The sequence below is a fragment of the Bactrocera tryoni genome, unplaced genomic scaffold (assembly GCF_016617805.1).
Source record: "Bactrocera tryoni isolate S06 unplaced genomic scaffold, CSIRO_BtryS06_freeze2 scaffold_7, whole genome shotgun sequence".
Taxonomy (NCBI): domain Eukaryota; kingdom Metazoa; phylum Arthropoda; class Insecta; order Diptera; family Tephritidae; genus Bactrocera; species Bactrocera tryoni.
In genome coordinates this window covers 488565-507936 of record NW_024396366.1, presented here as the reverse complement: position 1 = coordinate 507936, position 19372 = coordinate 488565, and the positions used below count along the sequence as shown (strand labels likewise).

The 19372-nt window shown below is 36.6% G+C and overlaps 1 protein-coding gene across 1 annotated transcript in view; it reads right to left on the bottom strand.

Annotated features, from left to right (window-relative positions):
- The window catches only part of LOC120781704, a 134518-nt gene that overhangs the window by 14113 nt on the left and 101033 nt on the right, over positions 1–19372 (bottom strand). Inside the window, exon 3 of the mRNA XM_040113930.1 lies at positions 4242–4348. Coding sequence (XP_039969864.1) covers positions 4242–4348 — 107 coding nt within the window. The remainder of the gene's footprint in view (positions 1–4241; positions 4349–19372) is intronic.

Sequence of the window (19372 nt, the reverse complement as noted above, 5' to 3'; positions counted from 1 at the left end):
AAATTATTGTGGACATCCCACAATTGTATACACACATTTTGCACTTCTTAATTAACACCGAAATAAGCAAAATCTATTGAAAAGTTACGAAAATAACTTTTTTGGCTAAGGTTTCTCATTTCATCAATGCCATATTTGTGTGAAAAAATGTAATTTTTATTTTATTTAAATTCTTCTCTTTTTCTCGTTTCGTGGATGTTCCTCTGTATGTAAGCAGTCGTTTTTTTTACATATTTCGGCTAAATAATAGCGAATGAAAATAAGAAATTAGAAAAATGAGGATCCGATATGGAGCCGAAAGCATCCATATCTTGTTTGGTAGACGCATGAAGGAATACGTATATAGTATTATACTAACAGATACGGGAAGAGCAACAACCTACAATCTAAATATAAAAAGCAGAAAGATAAGAAAAACCTAGGAAATAAAGTAATTATAAGTAATAGGAATGGAATTCTAAATAAAGATAATATAATATAAAACCATAATTACTTATAGGTTTTCAATATGAATCTTTCAATTCTTACAATACTAATTCGCTTGGGGGACCCGTTATCATAGACTATACCCAACAAGTCTGCATACCTATTGAAATAAGAGACGTTTCTATTTACGAAGAATATGGAAATATATTTCACATCACAAATTTGTCATATTTTGAAAAAATAATAGCCGAAGAAATATGCGATTTTTAGAGCACTATACATTACGAAAAATATGATTATGACAATCCAGAATTTTCCATTCAAGAAACAGTTTCAGAAATATTAATAATTTAAACTTTATTAGAACAGTTGAAACAAAACCATGTTAGACAATAAACGAATTAAGAACAGTTTGGATAGCGGGAACTCCATACCGTGAATATTTCTTAAATTAATAATATCAAACAATTTACAACAAATTCAGAAATTTTAAAAATATTAACATTGTATAATAATTAACAAGTCAGGAGGAGGTAAGTTCGGGTGCAACCGAACCTTTTATACTCATGCTACTTGCAAGAACCAAAGCCAGAGAAATACTTGAGGGTGTAAAACCAATCATATAGAGTAAAGTAAGTCGGATCTTCGAAAATCCTGATATTAGTTATATAAGGGCTAGGCCAAGTTATCGCTCAAATTTACATATTTTAGACACAAAGTTACACCGTCATGAGTAAAGCATGCCCTCGTATTTTTATTGGGATAACTCACAAATCTTCAAAAATCTCTTTATTAGGTATATGTCGGCTCAGGGAAGTATTGGTCTGATTTAACTAATTTTTTACACAAAGACATACTATTAGAAGAGGAGGATTACCCTTAAATTTCAGTTATATATGTATATCACTCGTTGACCGAGATTTTCGATCAAAAGTCAACTATAAGTAACGGGATTTATTCGGTACTTAAGGGCTTGAACAGTTTTTATTGGATTCAAGCAATTTTTGGTCATAACATGGCGCACACCAAGTTTTAGTCGTGCCATGTTTTATCCCGATATAATAATTGCATCTTGATTTTTGTACTGGAAACTTAACGAATCAAGTGGAATTTAAAATTGTGATATTGTTCGATTTCGCTTATTTTCACAACGTGACATAGAAATATGAAAGAAATATAACCTACGAAATTTTGTTGAAATCGGTCAGTCGGGATCCGAGATATGAGATTTCACCATAAAGCAGGCGGTGCTCATCCTCCAATTTTTACCTCGGTCCCTCTATAGCCTTGTGATACCATTCCGGTGGCAAATCCTTGCGTCTCTGCCGTATTTAGTTATTGATTTATCGCACATTTAGCAATTTTGAATAGTACAGTTATATGGGGAGTGAACGGGGTTTTCATCGCATTTTGTCCCTTTTCAAATCATAGGTAGGAGTTCCTATAATATTCGTACTGAGTGAAGTTGATTGTTATAGTTTAAGTGGTTTAGGAGATATATGCATTAAACTTATTAGAGGGCGAGGTAATGCTCACTTTTTCAAAAATTGTCTCCGTTAGGTGATCAAAACTATAATACTCTGTAGCAACTGGTTGCAAGAGTATAGTATAAAAAAAGAAATTAATATATTATTTATGAATTGCAAGACATGTTAAATACAATAACATTTGGTAAAATATGGATTTTAAATCTAACTAATTTATATTTTAAACCAATAAAAAATATATCATCTTCCCAACATACCGATAACAGATTTAGTGGTCATTTCATGTTTTTAAATTCATCAAGCTACCTGACTGTCCCTGAATTGAAAAGCCACTAACCAGATCGATGTGTGATGGACGTACGTACGCTCTGGAGTCTTAACATTGACTCGGATCACTATCTTGTTGTAGCCAAGATTCGCAAACAAGCAACAGAAACAAGGAAGGTTCGACGTCGAAATGCTGCAATCACAACAGATAGCCGAACGATTTTCTACTCGACTTGCACTCCTGCTTTCTCTGTGGGACGGCACTTCAACATCCTTGCATACAGCTGAAAACAAGAACATTGGTTTTCGGAAAATGTAAAAGAACAGTGGTATGCTGAGGAGTGCCGGGTCGCAGTGGAGAGAAAACAGGCTGGCTACCCCGCAACGTTACAATCGCCCACAACACGTGTGGGATGGGATAGATACCGAGAGTTAAAGAGGGAAGCAATACGCATTTGAAGACAAAAAAGAGAGAGGCCGAACTGCGTGAATATGAAGAGTTTGACAAGCTGGCCTACGAAAAAATGCAGCGACCAACAGAAGGTTTCAAGATCGGATTAAACTCTTGTAGAGCCCCCAGAGGTGATCTAGTAACCGATGTCCAGAACATACTAAAATTATGGAGAGAACAGTTCTCCAGCCTGATGAACGGCAGTGAAAGCATAACACCAGGAGATGTTGAACCCGATTCCCCAATCGATGACGATGGAGCCGAAGTTCCATTGCCCGACCATGAAGAAAATGGAATAGCAATTACCCGTCTAAAGAACAACAAAGCGGCACAGGCCGATGGATTACCGGCCGAGCTATTCAAACACGGTGGCGAAGAAATGATGAAAAAACGAAAATTGCCATGTTAAATGTATGGGAACCTAAAAACAAATAGCGACCCCTTAAAGTTAAGCTACAGCGCCTGGCTTGAGGGAGGATTTTTTGTTTGTCAATCACTAACATTTGAGAGAGGTAAGAGTTGAAAAAATAATTCAATCCTTTTTTTTGAAGCACCCTAGTATACCAGCTCTTGGAGAAAACTCGTGAAAATAAAATCTACACACACCACCTCCTCGACGGTTTTGAAACCGCTTTTGACAGCGCGACAAGAAGCTACCTTTATGCCGCGATGTCTGAATTTGGTATCCCCGCAAAACTAATACGGCTGTGCAAACTGAAATCAGAATCGGGAAAGACCTCTCAGAGCCGTTCAATACCAAACGGCTTTTCAGAAAAGACGACAAAATAGAGAAGGTACCATTTTCTAAAAGAGTGTAGAGCTGCTTGCGTATGCTCATGATATTGATATCATTGGCCTCAAACCCCGCGCGAATGAGGGAAGACCAAATATCTCATGTCATCAAGCAAACAGTCGTCGTACTCACGACTTGGCTCCCATGACACTGTTGACAGTCATGACCTAGATATTTTCGTCCATCTTGGAACCAGCATAAACACTAATAACAATATCTGCCTGGAAATCCAGCGCGGTATATCTCTACTACTTCGGACTAAGTAGGCAATTGAGAAGTAAAGTCCTCTCTCGACGAATATAGATCAAACTCTATAAGTCACTCATTATTCCCGTCCTGCTATATGGTGCAGAGGTATGGACGATGACAATATCTGATGAGTCGATGTTACGAGTTTTCGAGAGAATGGTCCTTTGCGCTTTGATGGAATAACTGTTTGTAGGTCAGCTAACCACAATTAAGTGAAAACGGTTCTGTCAGTTAAACCTATAATCCAGTTAAGCTACAAGGGGTTAAGGATAATATTATCCAGACAGTGAGAAAACAGCCTTAAAAAGTTAAGTTAAATGTAAAAGTATGGATATGTCTAAATAAGTAGTTATGTCAGAACCGAATTATCCTTCTGCGCCTTAAAAATGCTGCTGAACCAATTAATTACTCTTTACGCACATAGTAAACTACCACATACAACTTAAAACAATTCTGCCTAAATGTATCGTTAACCCATAATTAAGGTTTTCAGGTCAATTGGTATATAGTATTTACTATTTTCATTTAGAAAAATTTAAATAACAAAGCTTAGACAAACTCGACTTACCTTATACGATCCAAGATTCTTTACAGAGCAGCCCAGTTTAACATTTCTTCCAGCAGGTACAGTTACATTTTCGATGTATTCCGTAAATTCGGGTTCTTCAACAACATCTAACATATAATAGTTAAAAATAAATATCAGTTATAAAAATTAAATATATTTCTTGTCCAAAAAATTGATAGATACAGTTTGTCAAATATTCACATTATTTGCATTTGTTTAATTAAAGCCAGCGTTTCTAATGAATTCAGAGAGCCTTTCAAAATGATTTCATTCATTTACGCAGCTGCCATAGCTTTATAGCGATAAACTTTTTGCTTCTACCAAAGCAAACAAAAACAAAAATACAAAAACAAAACAATTGCTAAGCTCAGCTGTCAAGTGCTGAACACAAGCTCGCGACACGACATGGCAGCACGACAGTGAACTGAAAATGGCGTCGTGAAGCCTACTACATGAACATTTGTAAGAAGGCAGCAACATAACAATGGCCGGCATGTACACAAAACAACGCAGTTGTCCATTTTGTATGTACACAATTTCGTTGTGGCCATACTAATATCTTGCACTTCAATGAAATTTTAATATTTTGTTCAAAGTGAAAATGTGTATGCAAAAAATAAGTAAACATATATATTTATTTGTTTTAAATTGTCAATTGTTATTACAAATGATATAATAGAGCTATTTTATGCTTTTATTTGTAAAATAACGTCAAATTTGTTAGAGCTTTGAATAATTTTACATTTTACATATTGGTGGCATCACCACTCTACCTCCTCTTTCTATCTTCCATTCTACTGTCAACTCTACTGTCGTCCTACTGCCGTTGGCATAAGAATATGTTGAAGTTAGCGAGAGCAACAACTGTCGGCCTGCAGTCGTGTAGTCGTGCAGCTGTCAAAATAACAGTGTCCATAAGAACGTGTGTATTTTAATATTTGACAGATGTCGTTTGCTGATATTGTTATCTCACTGAGTAGTTACACACGTGTTAGTCATCAATCAGTCATAAAGTGCTAGTTGGAGTAATTTGTTGGTAAAATTTTTAATATTTTCGTATATTATAAGAACTGCCTGGAAAAAGGATATCATTTGAAGTGACTCAGTTGATTTACTATAACTATGAAAGAGGAAAAAGCGTGCAAAAGTTATCAGAAATGTTTTCTGTAAAGCGACAAACCATTTACAATATAATAAATCGTGCAAAAAATGAAAATATGCTTGAGCCAAAAGCTGTAAGTGGAAGACCTCGGAAAATATCTGAGCGTGCCGAACGTATTTTGTTGAGAAAAGTAGCCGCAAACCCTCAAATTTCGACGAGAAATCTTGCCAGTGAACTTAAAGATGAATGTGGGATCGAAGTTTCTCATGAAACAATTCGCCAAGTTTTGAGAAAACACAATTATACGTCACGAGTTGCTCGAAAGAAACCGTTGCTCTCTGCACTGCACATCGAAAAGCGCTTATCTTTCGCTAGAACGTACCTGCGTCAACCAGACAGCTACTGGAATGATGTGATATTCTGCGATGAGAGTAAGATTATGCTGTATTACAATGATGGGCCCAATAGAGTGTGGAGGCAGCCGTTAAAAGCATTGGAAAAGCGGAATATTATACCAACAGTGAAATTTGGCAAACTTTCAGTCATGGTGTGGGGGTGCATATCCAGCAAGGGAATGGGTGATTTGGTATTTATAGAGGATAAGATGGATGCAGGTCAATATTTGAGTATTCTGCAACGCCATTTGATAAATAGTGCAAATAAATTTGGGTTCATTGTTAACAACAAACCTCAGTTCAAATTCTACCAGGACAACGACCCAAAGCATAAAGCTCATATGGTGAGAATGTGGCTCCTTTTTAATTGCAGTAAAGTATTGGATACACCGGCCCAAAGTCCAGATATGAATCCAATAGAAAACTTATGGGCGTATTTGAAGAAAAAAGTTGCAAAAAGGCACCCAAAAGGTCGAACAGAACTCAAAAATGTAGTTCTAGAGGAATGGTATAAGATACCTCAGAGCTATGATGTTCAAAAATTGATTAATTCAATGAGAAGCAGACTTCAAGGTGTTATAGATGCCCGGGGCAATCATACAAAGTACTAATTCATATTTCCTTTTTTAAACGTATTCAATTTAAAACTATTAACAGCAAATGTAAAAAAATTTTCTTGACAGTAGTGTTTGAAGTTTTTGCTTCTTATTTTTGTGTTCTTTTCAAAATGAGTAACTGTACTTTCTATTATTGGCGATTTATATCTGTTTGTTAAATAAAACCAAATATTGAAATAAAACCATTAAAAGGTATATATTTTCTTGGCAATATTTCTGAATTTCGCTAAATTAATAGATGTCAAAACACTTTCTTGATAAACTATATATAGTTGAACACTTTGGCATTTGAAAAAGGGATTATGTGTTATTTCAAACGTAAAATATGGACCTCCGTCCTTGGGATGGAAAAATCGATTTCGATTCTACTCGAGAATCGATTTTTTCATAAAATAATCGATTCTTGGCATTCGATTTTACGGTTAGGAGACTAATATGAAGTTCTATGTACCATTATAATATGTATGGTAACAAGGCGTGTGATAAAGTCATATACCTTACAGACTGAGGTAACCAATTCCCCACCACATTTGCAAGTTTCACCTCTGCCCATATCTAACTTTTCTTTTTATAATGGAAAATTTTTTTCTACTATAAGCGTAGCATCATTCATCATGCATAATTTTGGAATGTGTAAGAAAGAGACGCAAATACCATAACAATGGCCATCATTATTGGGAAAAAATGTTTGAGGTAACTGCTCAGATATAAGGGCGTAAGCGGTGTCTACGCCAGTAAAGAAGAAGAACTCGCGCTTTTTCTAATATGCTTGTTAAAAATTATATTCTTGTTTTTTAATTCATTGAATTATTTGTAATTGATAACACAAGTATAAATTATGACGTGCGTGCAGGGGCGGATCCAGAGTACAATTTTTTGGGGGGCGGGGCGTGGGTTTGCGGAACTTTATGATTTTGTAATTGATTTAAGAAATGTTTAACTTTAAAATGTAATTTTATTTTTTATACATGTTCCAATATATGTTGAGGAGTGCTAAGCCGTTCAATCCTTTCTGGAGCATCGTTGTTCTGAGAGAAGTGTTGATTCGGCGCAAAGAAGAAAAGGATCGTTCAGTGCTAGCATTGTGGCTGGCAGCGCAGAGTAGGTGAAGGAGAATGTGAATCGACGGATATACTATGTACATATATACTTATCGCAAGTGCTGAGGCTTTCTAAGTCAAAAAGCACTTGTGTTTTCGTAGTCATTTGCATTTTCCATGGTTGTTGAAAAAGCGCTACTTCTGATTTGAGCTTCATTTTTTGCAGTTCTTTGTTTCCGGGCAAGATTTTCCCAAAACCTCTAACTAGGCATTCAATGATTACAGTTAAATCCTTTTCTTCCAAATTTAGGTTACATTTTTGTAGCAGCTGACTCAAATTGAAACTTTCAAGAACTTAATCGGAAAACCACGTTTTGAAATCTTGCATGACTGTGTCAATGGGTGGAATGTATGCAGAAACTCTGTAAAAGTCTTCACAGCTTTGAGATGGGTGATTGTTTCGATGACTCTGACGACCACATGTTCCGAGTTTTTCCACTTCAACATATAATTTTTCAACCATCTGTGTAGCATTTGAAAAAGTTTCATTAAAGTGATGATCAGCATTCATTCTTCGCGTGTTCAATGTTGCAACCAATGTTGTTATGACGTTTGATGCTTTCGCAAGGTCGATTGATTCGTTTTGCAGAATCACACTAAGTGGCTGCGCCAGTGACAAAACATCATTGAGACAAAAAATTCCAAGAATAAACTTGAAGTTGCATAGTACTGTGACTAAATTCGACGCTTTTACTGCAGTCATTCTATTCTTCCATTCGCTTATTTTTGTCAGTACTTGAACGATTTCTGGAAGGGTGACTGTGAATTATTGAATGGCATCATGTCTTTGTACCCACCTTGTCTCACAAAGCTGCATATTTTTTCTGTCCAAGAATTGAGCTAAAACAGTGTTACGTTTCGGTCTTGAAACTTGGAAAAATTTAAGCAGTTTTATGGGAAAAATATCGTATCATCTCAGCGTTTTTAGCTTCTTTTGTATTTCCTATACAGCTCCAATATAGCAATAGATCCATCAGTACCTATCGCAATGCATTTCTGAACATCCAGCCCCATATCTTTCATGCCTTTCAAAACCAACTGTCCTAACGCAGCTCCCGTGAGTGAAATCTCCTCGTGGTTGTTTTCTTCAATACTTATACTACTGTGCTCAAATTGAAAGGTGAATTTTTAATTTATACATAATATACATATAATTATAAATACTTTAATCATAACTCATATATACATATGTATGTCTACTTCATTTATTGGAATCGTTATTAAAATATTTTCTTTTTGTTCATTTTAGCACAAAATTGAGTATAAGATTTCTTCATATTAACCTGAAATCCGTTGTTTGGTTAAGAAATGGTAATTACTGAAATTTTACGTCAACCAAGCAAAATGTTACGAGAAGTAAACAAAATGGCTTAAGAACAATTTTTGACATTTCTTTACATGAAATCCATGGTAACCACCGTAGATAACATAATCATATTATCTGTGTTAACATATATTATCATATTAAATATGAAAGCCTAAAGCTAAACTTTTTATAACAATTAGGTACAAACTTACATGTATTTATTTTTAAAATATAATGTAGTTACCCCCAGAGGGGATGCATCAGTGCATGAACGTTGGATAAGCCCCCTCAACATCGCATATAAACTTGGAAAATATCCGAGAAAAGAAAATCGACACACGCCACCTCTTTGTCGATTTCAAGGCTGCTTTCAATAGCACGAAAAGCCTTTTAGCCACGATATCTGAATTTAGTATCCCCGCATATCTAATACGGCTATGTAAATTGACGTTGCGCAAAACTAAACTAAACTAGTTCCGTCAAGATCGAGAAGGACATCTCCGAGCCGTTCAATACTAAACAAAGTTTCAGACAAGGCTCGCCCTCGTGCGAATTCTTCAATCTAGTCTTGGAGAAAATAATTCGAGCTGCATAACTAAATAGAGAAGATACCATTCTCTATAAGAGTGTATAGATGCTGACGTACGCTGATAATATTGATATAATTGGTCTTAACAACCGCGTCATTAGTTTTGCTTTCTCCAGAATGGATAAGGAAGCGAAACAAATGTGTCTGGTTGTGAACGAGGGCAAGATGAAATATCTCCTGTCGTCAACAAACATTCGTTGTACTTACGACATGGTTCGCATATTGACAGTCACAACTTCGAAGTCGTAGATAATTGCGTCTATCTTGGAATAAATATTAACAGCAACAACAATATCAGCCTCGATATACAACGCAGAATAACTTTTGCCAACAGGTGCTATTTCGGAATGAGTAGGTAATTGAGAAGTAAAATCCTCTCTCAACGAACAAAAACCAAACTTTATAAGTCACTCACTATCCCCGTCCTGTTCTATGGTGCAGAGGTATGGACGATGACTACATATGATGAATCGAATAAGCGGTATCTACGCCAATAAAGAGGAAGATGTAGATACCTTAACAAATACAAAAAAAAACTAATTCTTTCTATACATTTAAGATATTTGCGAATTTCGGTAGAAAATTCGGACTCCATCGCTATTCCGTTCTTAAGTAATGAAAATTTAAATTACTTATTTAATTAATTGAAATAAATTAAAATAAATTCCTTACATACAGAAATTAACTTTGCTAAACTATCTTTCTCTTGACTACAATCGAAAGTGTTCTTTATTTCATGATACACTTATTTATAAGATACAATATTGTTTACTTAATACTAACTGCGCAATTCAGACCTTATTGGAATGAACTCGAATTTCTTAACTACACTAATGTTTACAAATTGAAGCTGTCTCAGCTTTATCTATTTCTTATTAATTCAATTAAAGCTTTATGAATTTATTATTACAGTGTTGTTTATATTACCCATTATGCTAATGAGCTAAGTGCAATGTTAACTCCCCCCTTTCTTTAAGAGAATCGTCTCGATTCTGTCATTAGACGTGTCAAGTTATCAATTTCAAAAGTAAGTTTATCGAACATTTCTTCTCGCATTCTTGAATTTCTATTTTCCTTCCAATTTACAATTAATTTGAACAGTTTAAAAACTAATGAATGGAATTTATATTTTCAAATTTCAATATTTGTTTGATTTTTAAATGTAACAAGGTAACCTCCATCTACCGATTGACCACCAATAGTATGGTTTCCTGAAACTAATACAGCACCTTCTTTAATTTCATCTATTTTTTTATTTATTTCTCGAATCTTTCACATTTGGCTTTTTTACCAGCAAAAATTTCTGATAAACAAGTATTTGTATTTTCAATTTTACAATAGAAATTAACCAATCCTTTTTACAATTCTTACCTTAAAATATTTTTCATTATATTTTGCGATTTTTTTTCCTAGTATTAACTTACCAGCTATTTTAGCAACTGCTCTTATTTCTTCAAATTTACAATCCAACGTAATTTTTGGGTATTTAATAAAAATAACAATTTAATATTTATTTTTTTAAATTATGTCAGTCATTGTCAGTATTTCATTCTAATTTTTTGTTATATTTTCAATTTCGACCAAATCCAAAATTGCCGGATTTAAAGTTCCTGTTTTCCCCATTGTTATTGGATTAGGTTAGGTTAGGTAAGATGGCTGAAGCCATTGAAAAAGGAACTCCCGTGTTCGGACTTAGAGATCGGCAAACCGTTTAGTATCCAATACAAATTTGCAGAGGCGCTTAATTTCTATGCCCGCCAGATCGGTGGGTTATCTGAAGGTATGTGCCCCCAAATGCTTAAGTCTTGATCTCCCAAAAGCAGGGCAGTCAAGAAGGAAGTGCTGGCTAGTTTCTACTGCATCTTCTTTCAAGCAGCTTCTGCATGCGGCGTCCGGTAAGATTCCCAGTCTTAGAGCATGTATGCCAATAGGGCAGTGGCTCGTCAAGAGCCCCATCATTAATGAGAGGCTAGCCTTACTGAGGGCAAAGAGATCACTAGATCTCCTGCGATCTATCTTGGGCCAAAAGGCTTTTGCCACCGCGCAGGTACCAATGCTGGCCCATCGCTGACCGAGCAGCCGCGAGGCCCAGCTATCCAGTAGTAGAACACAAGAGGGTGCCGGAGCACCTACCCGTTCCCATTCTACCGATACCCATTCTAGGGTGCCTTTCCTTGCTAGCTCATCAGCTTTGCAGTTACCTGCGATTCCGCTATGGCCCGGCACCCATACAAGTCTTATAATAAAAGCTCTCGTCGCCAGAGACAGTGACGCCAGACACTCTTTGACCAACCCTGAACGCACTGTGAATGAGTTCAATGCTAGTATCGCCGCTCTGTTATCTGAATGAATAGTCACTTCTTTGAAGGTAGACACACTTTTGAGCAGCATATCTGCTGCTACCTTGATGGCTGCAACCTCAGCCTGAAAAACACTGCAATAGTCGGCTCCCGACAGTAGACCCCTCCACCAACCTTCCCCCCAAGCTTTGACCCATCCGTAAAGAAGCTTACTACCCTTCTCCTCCAACGGCTTCTTCCCCGCCAGACCTCCCTCGTCGGTATATGTGCACAGAAAGAGCTACCGGAGTTCGATATGGCGAATCCATGATTCAGATGATCCGGTATGCAGTCAAAGCTTGTGAGGATATCCGAGTGTTCAGATACACGCTCCTTTAGGAACCCACAGTCCCTGAGCCTAATAGCCACCTTTGCGGCCATACACCTTCCGGCAATATCCACCGGCGTTGTGTTCAGGATTGCATTAAGTGCAATGGTTGGAGCGGACCTTAATGCACCGCACATGCTGATGAGGGCAGCTCGTTAAACGATCTCAAGTTTATTTGCAAGTGTGGTCTTCTGTAAAGCCCTCCACCACATGAAGACTCCATAGAACATTATGGGCTTGACTATGGTGTCACAGAGCCAGAGTACCACCTTCGGTGAGAGGCCCCACCTCTTGCCAATAGCTCCTCTACAGCAGTATAGGGTAATCGATGCCTTTTTGGCTCTCTCCTCGATATTCGGCTTGTTATTGTATTAACTAGGTTTTGCAATTCCACGATTAAAAATTTATTTCTTCGTTTTATTACCAGTTCAACCTCTGCCTTCTGGTGTATCCTTTCTACCATTTCTGTCGATTGAGTAATGATTTTATAAAGTTTTGAGTTTGTCGTCAATTGTTTATTATTATTTTCAATTAGTTCATTCCATTTATTTTTTATTAACACTAGATCGTCATGGTCTGGTGTACCTACTAACCATTAATAATGTTCCTAACTCGTTTATTCCTCATTTGTGTCTAGTATCTGTGTTTTGTAATTGTTTTAACAAGGTCTTTAGAAGTTCTATTTCTGGTTGCCCTTCTAAATTTTTTTTATCAAATACATCATTTTTGTTAACTTCTTCTAAGTTATTGTACCTCATTTTACCGTAATAATAATTTTTTTCTGATATTATTATCTCTTCAAAATATGTTAAGTTAGTTATATGAAACACTTCCCCATAGCCATTATATAAACCTACATTTCTGTCCTCTATTGCTTTGTTGTTCTCCAGACGGGTAATTGCTATTCGAACTTCTTCTTGGTCGGGCAATGGAACTTTTGCTCCATCGTCATCGTTTGGGGAATCGGGTTCGCCTTCTCCTGGCGTTGTACTTTCGCTGCCATTTAGTAGGCTGGTGAAGTGTTCCCTCCATTAGTATGATCTGGGCATTGGTCACTAAATCGGGTTCTACAAAAGTATGCTCCGGTCTTAAAACCTTCTGTTAGCCGCCGCATTTTTCAGTAGAATTTTCGAGCATTTCCCCTGTCGGCCAGCTTATCAAGCTCTTCGTACTCACGATTTTCTGTCTGCAAATGCGTCTCGCTTCCCTCTTCAACTCTCGTAATCTATCCCATCCCGCACGTTTTGTGGTCGATCGCAACGTTGCGAGGTAGGAAGTCTATTTTATCTCCGCTGCGACACGGCACTCCTCGTCATACCAGCTGTTCTTTTGCATTTTCCGAAAACCAATGGCTGCGGTTGCAGCTGTACGTAAGGAGTTTGAAATGCCGTCCTACAATTCCCCTATACCGAGTTGTTGACGAGTGCTCTCAGAGAGCAGGAGTGCAAGTCGAGAAGAAAATCGTTCAGCTGTCTGCTGAGATTGCAGATTCTCGACGTCGAACCTTCCTTGTGTTTGTTGACGTGCGTTGCTGTACAGAGGTGGGTGCGTATCTTGGCTGCAACAAAATAGTGGTCCGAGTCGATGTCAGGACCTCGGAGTGCACGCACATCTAAAACGCTGGAGACATGTTTTCCGTCTATCACAACATGATCGATGTGGTTGGTGGTTTTTCGATTCGGAGACAGCCAGGTGGCTTGACGAATCTTCTTATACTGGAATAACCATATTTCCGTCCCGGCGAAGTCGTGGGCGCAGATCAACGATATGTTGAAGAACTTCGCTTTGTTGCGGATTGTGGCTAGACGTTCTTCTACTGGGGTTAAAGACAGCACTCGGCGACGGAGTCTCTCTCCTACCACGAATCACACACCAAATTTGCGCACCTTTATATGGCCACTGAAGTAAATGCCACAAGGACCTACTCGTCTCAGTCCTTGTCCCGTGCATTGCATTTTTTGGACGGCGGTGATGTCAGTCTTCCCTTTTAAGGGACCGGGCATTCCAGGTGCATGCCCTAATATCATAGTCCTTAATTCGTTTGCCATGGTCGGTCACAAGGGGGGTCACTCATCTAATGCTTCTTGTTTCTTTTCATTGGGTGCGTGTTTTACGTATCGGGTCCCAAACCCAGCGCACAACCCTGCGGAGGGGATGTTTCGCCTTATCACTTTAGCTCGCCTTCAAACGGATGTTCTTAGGCTACCCAGAGGATACTTGGTCAAAGACCGGAATTCGTGAGCTGCTTGAACCGCTTGAGCCATATGTAAAAGAATCGTTTCTGGCCACTCCCAAGTGAAGGGCGATCAGAGAACTTTCCACTTGCGTGAACTTCTACACATCACTCCATCCTCTTCACCATTTATTATTAATTTCTCATTCTCGAAATCTATTACCGCCCCAAGGATACTTAAAAATTTTTAACCAATTTATAAGCTGCCTCCAAACATTCAATACCGTAAAAAATTTGCCGTTTTCGAAACTATGTAATTAAATGATAATAGTGTAAAATTGAAAATCCATTTATTGATTTTACTCTTTTGTAAATATCCAACTCGTTCTTATTTTTGTATATGCCTGCTATTATATAGCAGCTCGTTGCCACCGTATCGACCAGTATTTTAAAGTTTTTTCCCACTAATCTGTCTGGAAAATGTATGGTAGAGTTAATTTTGTTGTGTTTTGTTAGGCGGCTGCATATTCCGCTGTGTGCTGCTATGTGGACTTTTTTCTGGTGCATTTCCTTGTTCATAACTTATTGGCGTTTGCAGCCGATTCTGTACTCTAATACTCGGATCAACATCCATTGGGGTAGGTCGAGACTGAATGTATTGAGTAGGCCTGTTGTTGTTGGTGCTTGATTTTGCGCGAAACGCAAATTACACTGGTAAACACTGTTTTTGTCACATAAACTTTGTTATGATTTTTATTTATGTTGGTGTACCCTCATTGAAAATATATAACAGTTTTGTTTATATCACATCCAGTTTTCTTGTGACAGCTACATATTCATTTCTGACCGCTATACGTTTCTTTGTTTACATAACTGCAGTAGTCGAATGTGTAATTATTGTGTTTGCTAAATTACATTTTATTTACATTAGTTAGATCGTAAATATGCCATGAAAATGTTTGAACAACCCGGACAATTTTTGTTATGTGTGTGGAGAATTAACTTTTACATCTCAAAGTGTAAACACAATGGCTACGACAGACTGCAGCGGCTCGACAGTGAACTGAAAACGTCGTTGTTCATCTTGCTACATGTACATTTTGAGAAGCAACAACAACACAATGGCCGGCATGTACACAAAACAACGCAATTGTCCATTTTGTATGTACACAATTTCGTTGTGGCCATACTAATACCTTTCACTTCAATGAAATTTTAATATTTTGTTCAAAGTGAAATTTTTTATGCAAAAAATAGGTCAATATTTTTGCTTTAAATTATCAATAGTTATTACAAATTATATAATAGAGCTATAATATAGCTATTTTATGCTTTTATTTGTAAAATAACATCAAGTTTGTTAGAGCTGTGAATAATTTTACATTTTACATATTAGTGGCATCACCACTCTACCTCCTCTTTCTATCTTCCATTCTACTGTCAACTCTACTGTCGTCGTACTGTCGTTGGCAAAAATAGGAGCAATTTGAAGTTAGCGAGAACGACAACTGTCGGCCTGCAGTCGTGTAGTCGTGCAGCTGTCGAAATAACACTGCCCATAAGAACTTGTGTATTTTAATATTTGACAGATGTAGTTTGCAGTCTATCGTAGCCATTGTGTTTACACTTTCAGCGTCGAAATTTCACATCACTAATTAACAGTGCTATTTAGACTATTTTGGTTTTCCTGTGAGGAATCAAGACAAATCCTGGGTTCCGCATAAATGTTGTTTAACGTGTGTGAGGCTCCTTTTAGGTTGGGCTAAACAAGAACCTAGACAAATTGCTATACCAATGATTTGGACGGATCTCTTTGTGCCGATGCCTCCAAATCGATCAAAAAGTGAGAATTCTAGTCCGAAAGATGGACATAGATTTTTATATCTAAAAGAGAAATTCCCTAAACTCAGCGAGGCGAAAATCAAAAAGGGAATATTTGTAGGCCTACAAATACGGTAATTGATGAAGGATAAGAGCTTTGAAGAAAAACTGAATGATCAGGAAAAACTCGACTGGAAGTGTTTTGTGAATGTTGTTCAAAATTTTCTAGGTAACCATAAAGCGCAAAATTACAAAGATTTAATAAATGAACTTATGATATCATTTAAAGCTTTGGGGTGCAATATGTCCTTGAAAATACTTATGCTGGACTCTCATCTGTATTTCTTTTTGGCAAATTTGGGTGCTGTGAGTGACGAACAAGGTGAGAGGTTCCATCAAGACATTTCTTTATTGGAGAAGCGTTATCAAGGGAAATGGAGTCGAGGAATGCTAGCAGACTATTGTTGGAGACTTAAAAGGGACCTACCGGAAGCCAAATATTCAAGAAAATCATAAGTATCTATTAGATATTAGGAAATAATTCTGTAAGTGTGGCTGAATTTTGTACTTTTAAGATAACATGATGTGTACATTTTTTTATTGATATGTTATTATTTGGTGGCCCTAGTATATTCAAAATTTGATATAAATTTTCAAGTGACAAAAAAAAATACAAATTTGTTGATTAGTGTTATTATTAAAATTATTAAAAGCGTCATACTGTCTATTGTTACTAGAAGGCGAAGAACTCTGAGTTCTTCCAAACTGTAATGCGAAATTAGCTCGCATGGTGTTTGACTCCAATTCCTGAGCTTTTACCAACGCATTTGGCAAATCACTTGGTGGCAGTGAAAATAAAATATGGGATAAATTTCCGTTTAACCCTGTTATAAAAATTCGCAAAGCGTCCCGCCTATTTTTAGCGTTTAATTCTTTGCACTGTCCGATCCATATGTCGTAATCGTTTTATTTATTAGTAAACTTAATTTTTCATTAACTTTATTGTAATACTCAATAATTGTATTACTACCCTGCCGCAATATGCTCATTTCCTATTCGATTATATGAGCAGGCCATTTATCAGCATACGCAAAATCTATATGATCTAAAATGGCGTCAAAATTCAGTACTGTCCCATGATTAGATAGTAGGTCATTTACGTCATGTGTTATTTTATTCCGTAATATTGTTAGTGCTGCAAAATATCTATGGCTGCCTCTCACATATAGGCTCACCATATTACCTGCAGACTCCCTCCAACTAACGTAATTATTTTCTTTACCGGGGATTTCTGGTAGTGACTTGATCACCTCAAGCAACTCCTCGCACCTGATCTGTGGATCATTCACCTCTGCTTGGTAATCGGTGACCGTAGCCGATTTTGTTAACCTCCAATTTAAGGGAAGCATTTGTTGCTGCAATTATTGATAATTAAGGGAAGCATTTGTTGCTGCAATTCTTGATAATTGCTTCGTTTCCGTTATCTAATGACATATTTGTTTGGTGGTTACTCCCACAACTTTTACAAGTATAGATATGTAGCTCTCGTACCCTTTCTTTTTATTAAGGAAATCTCTAACACTGTCCATATATTAATCAGTCTATAATATTTTCCATAATACAGTTGAATTTTTTTTTATAAATTTATTCCCTGCTTATAAATATAACATTTCTATGATTGCCTAATAATATATACATATAATAAATTTATATAGTCTTACTATTCTTCTCTTGATCCTTAGCTGGAGCTCTTACCGTAGTCCTTAAGGAACCGATTTATCCGTATATAATTAAGGTTGCTGCTCTGCCACAGACAGTACACATTCCATACACGGCACTCGTTTTTATAAATAAATCAAACAATATTAAGTGTATTGCCAAAAATTTTAAGAGCACACTTTTAGAACTGACTTTTTAAAAGAATTGCGTTAACTCGCCTTTTTTTCTCCTCAGTTGAGGATACTTAATTTTTTTAAACTTTTGGTATTTACTTTTGAGGATACTTAATTTTTTTTATCGGAAAATACACATAAATTATTTTGACTCACATCTAGGGATACAATCACTATCCCTTTATTAGCGAATTTAATAACACATGTGCCCCACGTTGGGCGCCAATTAACTTTGCGGTAGCGCGGAAAGCGCTTTAAAAAATAAACTAGCTTCCTCCTGACTACAATCGAAAGTGTCCTTTTTTTCATGATACACTTATTTATAGGTTACAATATTGTTTACTTAATACTATCTGCGCAGTTCAGAACTTATCAGAATGAACTCATATTTCTTAACTCCACTAATGTTTACAAATTGAAGTTGACTCAGCTTTATTTATTTCTTATTAATTCAATTAAAGCTTTACGGATTTCTTATTACAGTTTTGTTTATATTACCCGTTATGCTATTGAGCTAAGGGCAATGTTAACTCGCATACCTGTACTTGTGAAGTCAGATTGCATAATCGTGCTATGAAATGCCGACCACTGACTTACGCTCTTTCCGCACATGGTAAGACTTTGCCCATTACTGATTCCATTCCTACTATCAAAAACTGATTTCTTGATATAGTACTTATTTAATATATTTCGCATATCAACCGATATTATCAGTATAAAGTCAGAAAATATGAGATTTTTTACATGGGCTATATTAAACCGACGAGGTTTGTACAAAATTTTTGAAAGCTGTTTTGCTTAGAGGCGTTTGATAAATTTATTTAATCCAAAAATTAATCCAATCTGTATAAAATTTATATGAAATTAAGAATTAAATGCGCGGACGAATATTTACTGTGGCATATGGCGAAAATACCTTTGACAGTGGTACTAAATGTTCTCAGGGGGTTGAGAAAATGTTAACGACGAAGAACGGGCCGACAATTTGGCAATTGGAAAAAGAGCTGGCGGAAATGCAACATATTCATGAATAAATAAACACTATCTTAAAAGTACAAAATTCATCATACTTTTTGAACAAAGCTTTTAAGATGATGGTAGAATGCTCACTGTTATCCTGTACTAAACTATAGATTTGTATCTTAATTTGTGGCTTAGTTATTTCACACGGTATAGTTAATTAACGGCATTTTGTGAGCGTGGATTTGAGCCGAATTCGTTCGGACGGATGGACGGACAGACAGTCGCCCGGATTCAATTCGTCTCCTAATAACTTTTACATAATTACTTATATATGCATATCATATGAGTATAAGAGATTAAATGTACATATCATCCATACAATTAGTGGGTATTTTCGGTACCTTTACCGACATTGTGAAAATAGGTGAAATGGGTTTATAACGTCGCCTATCCGATTTCTGCTCTGTTGAACTAAAAATGTGACAACTTAATAAATAAAAGAGACG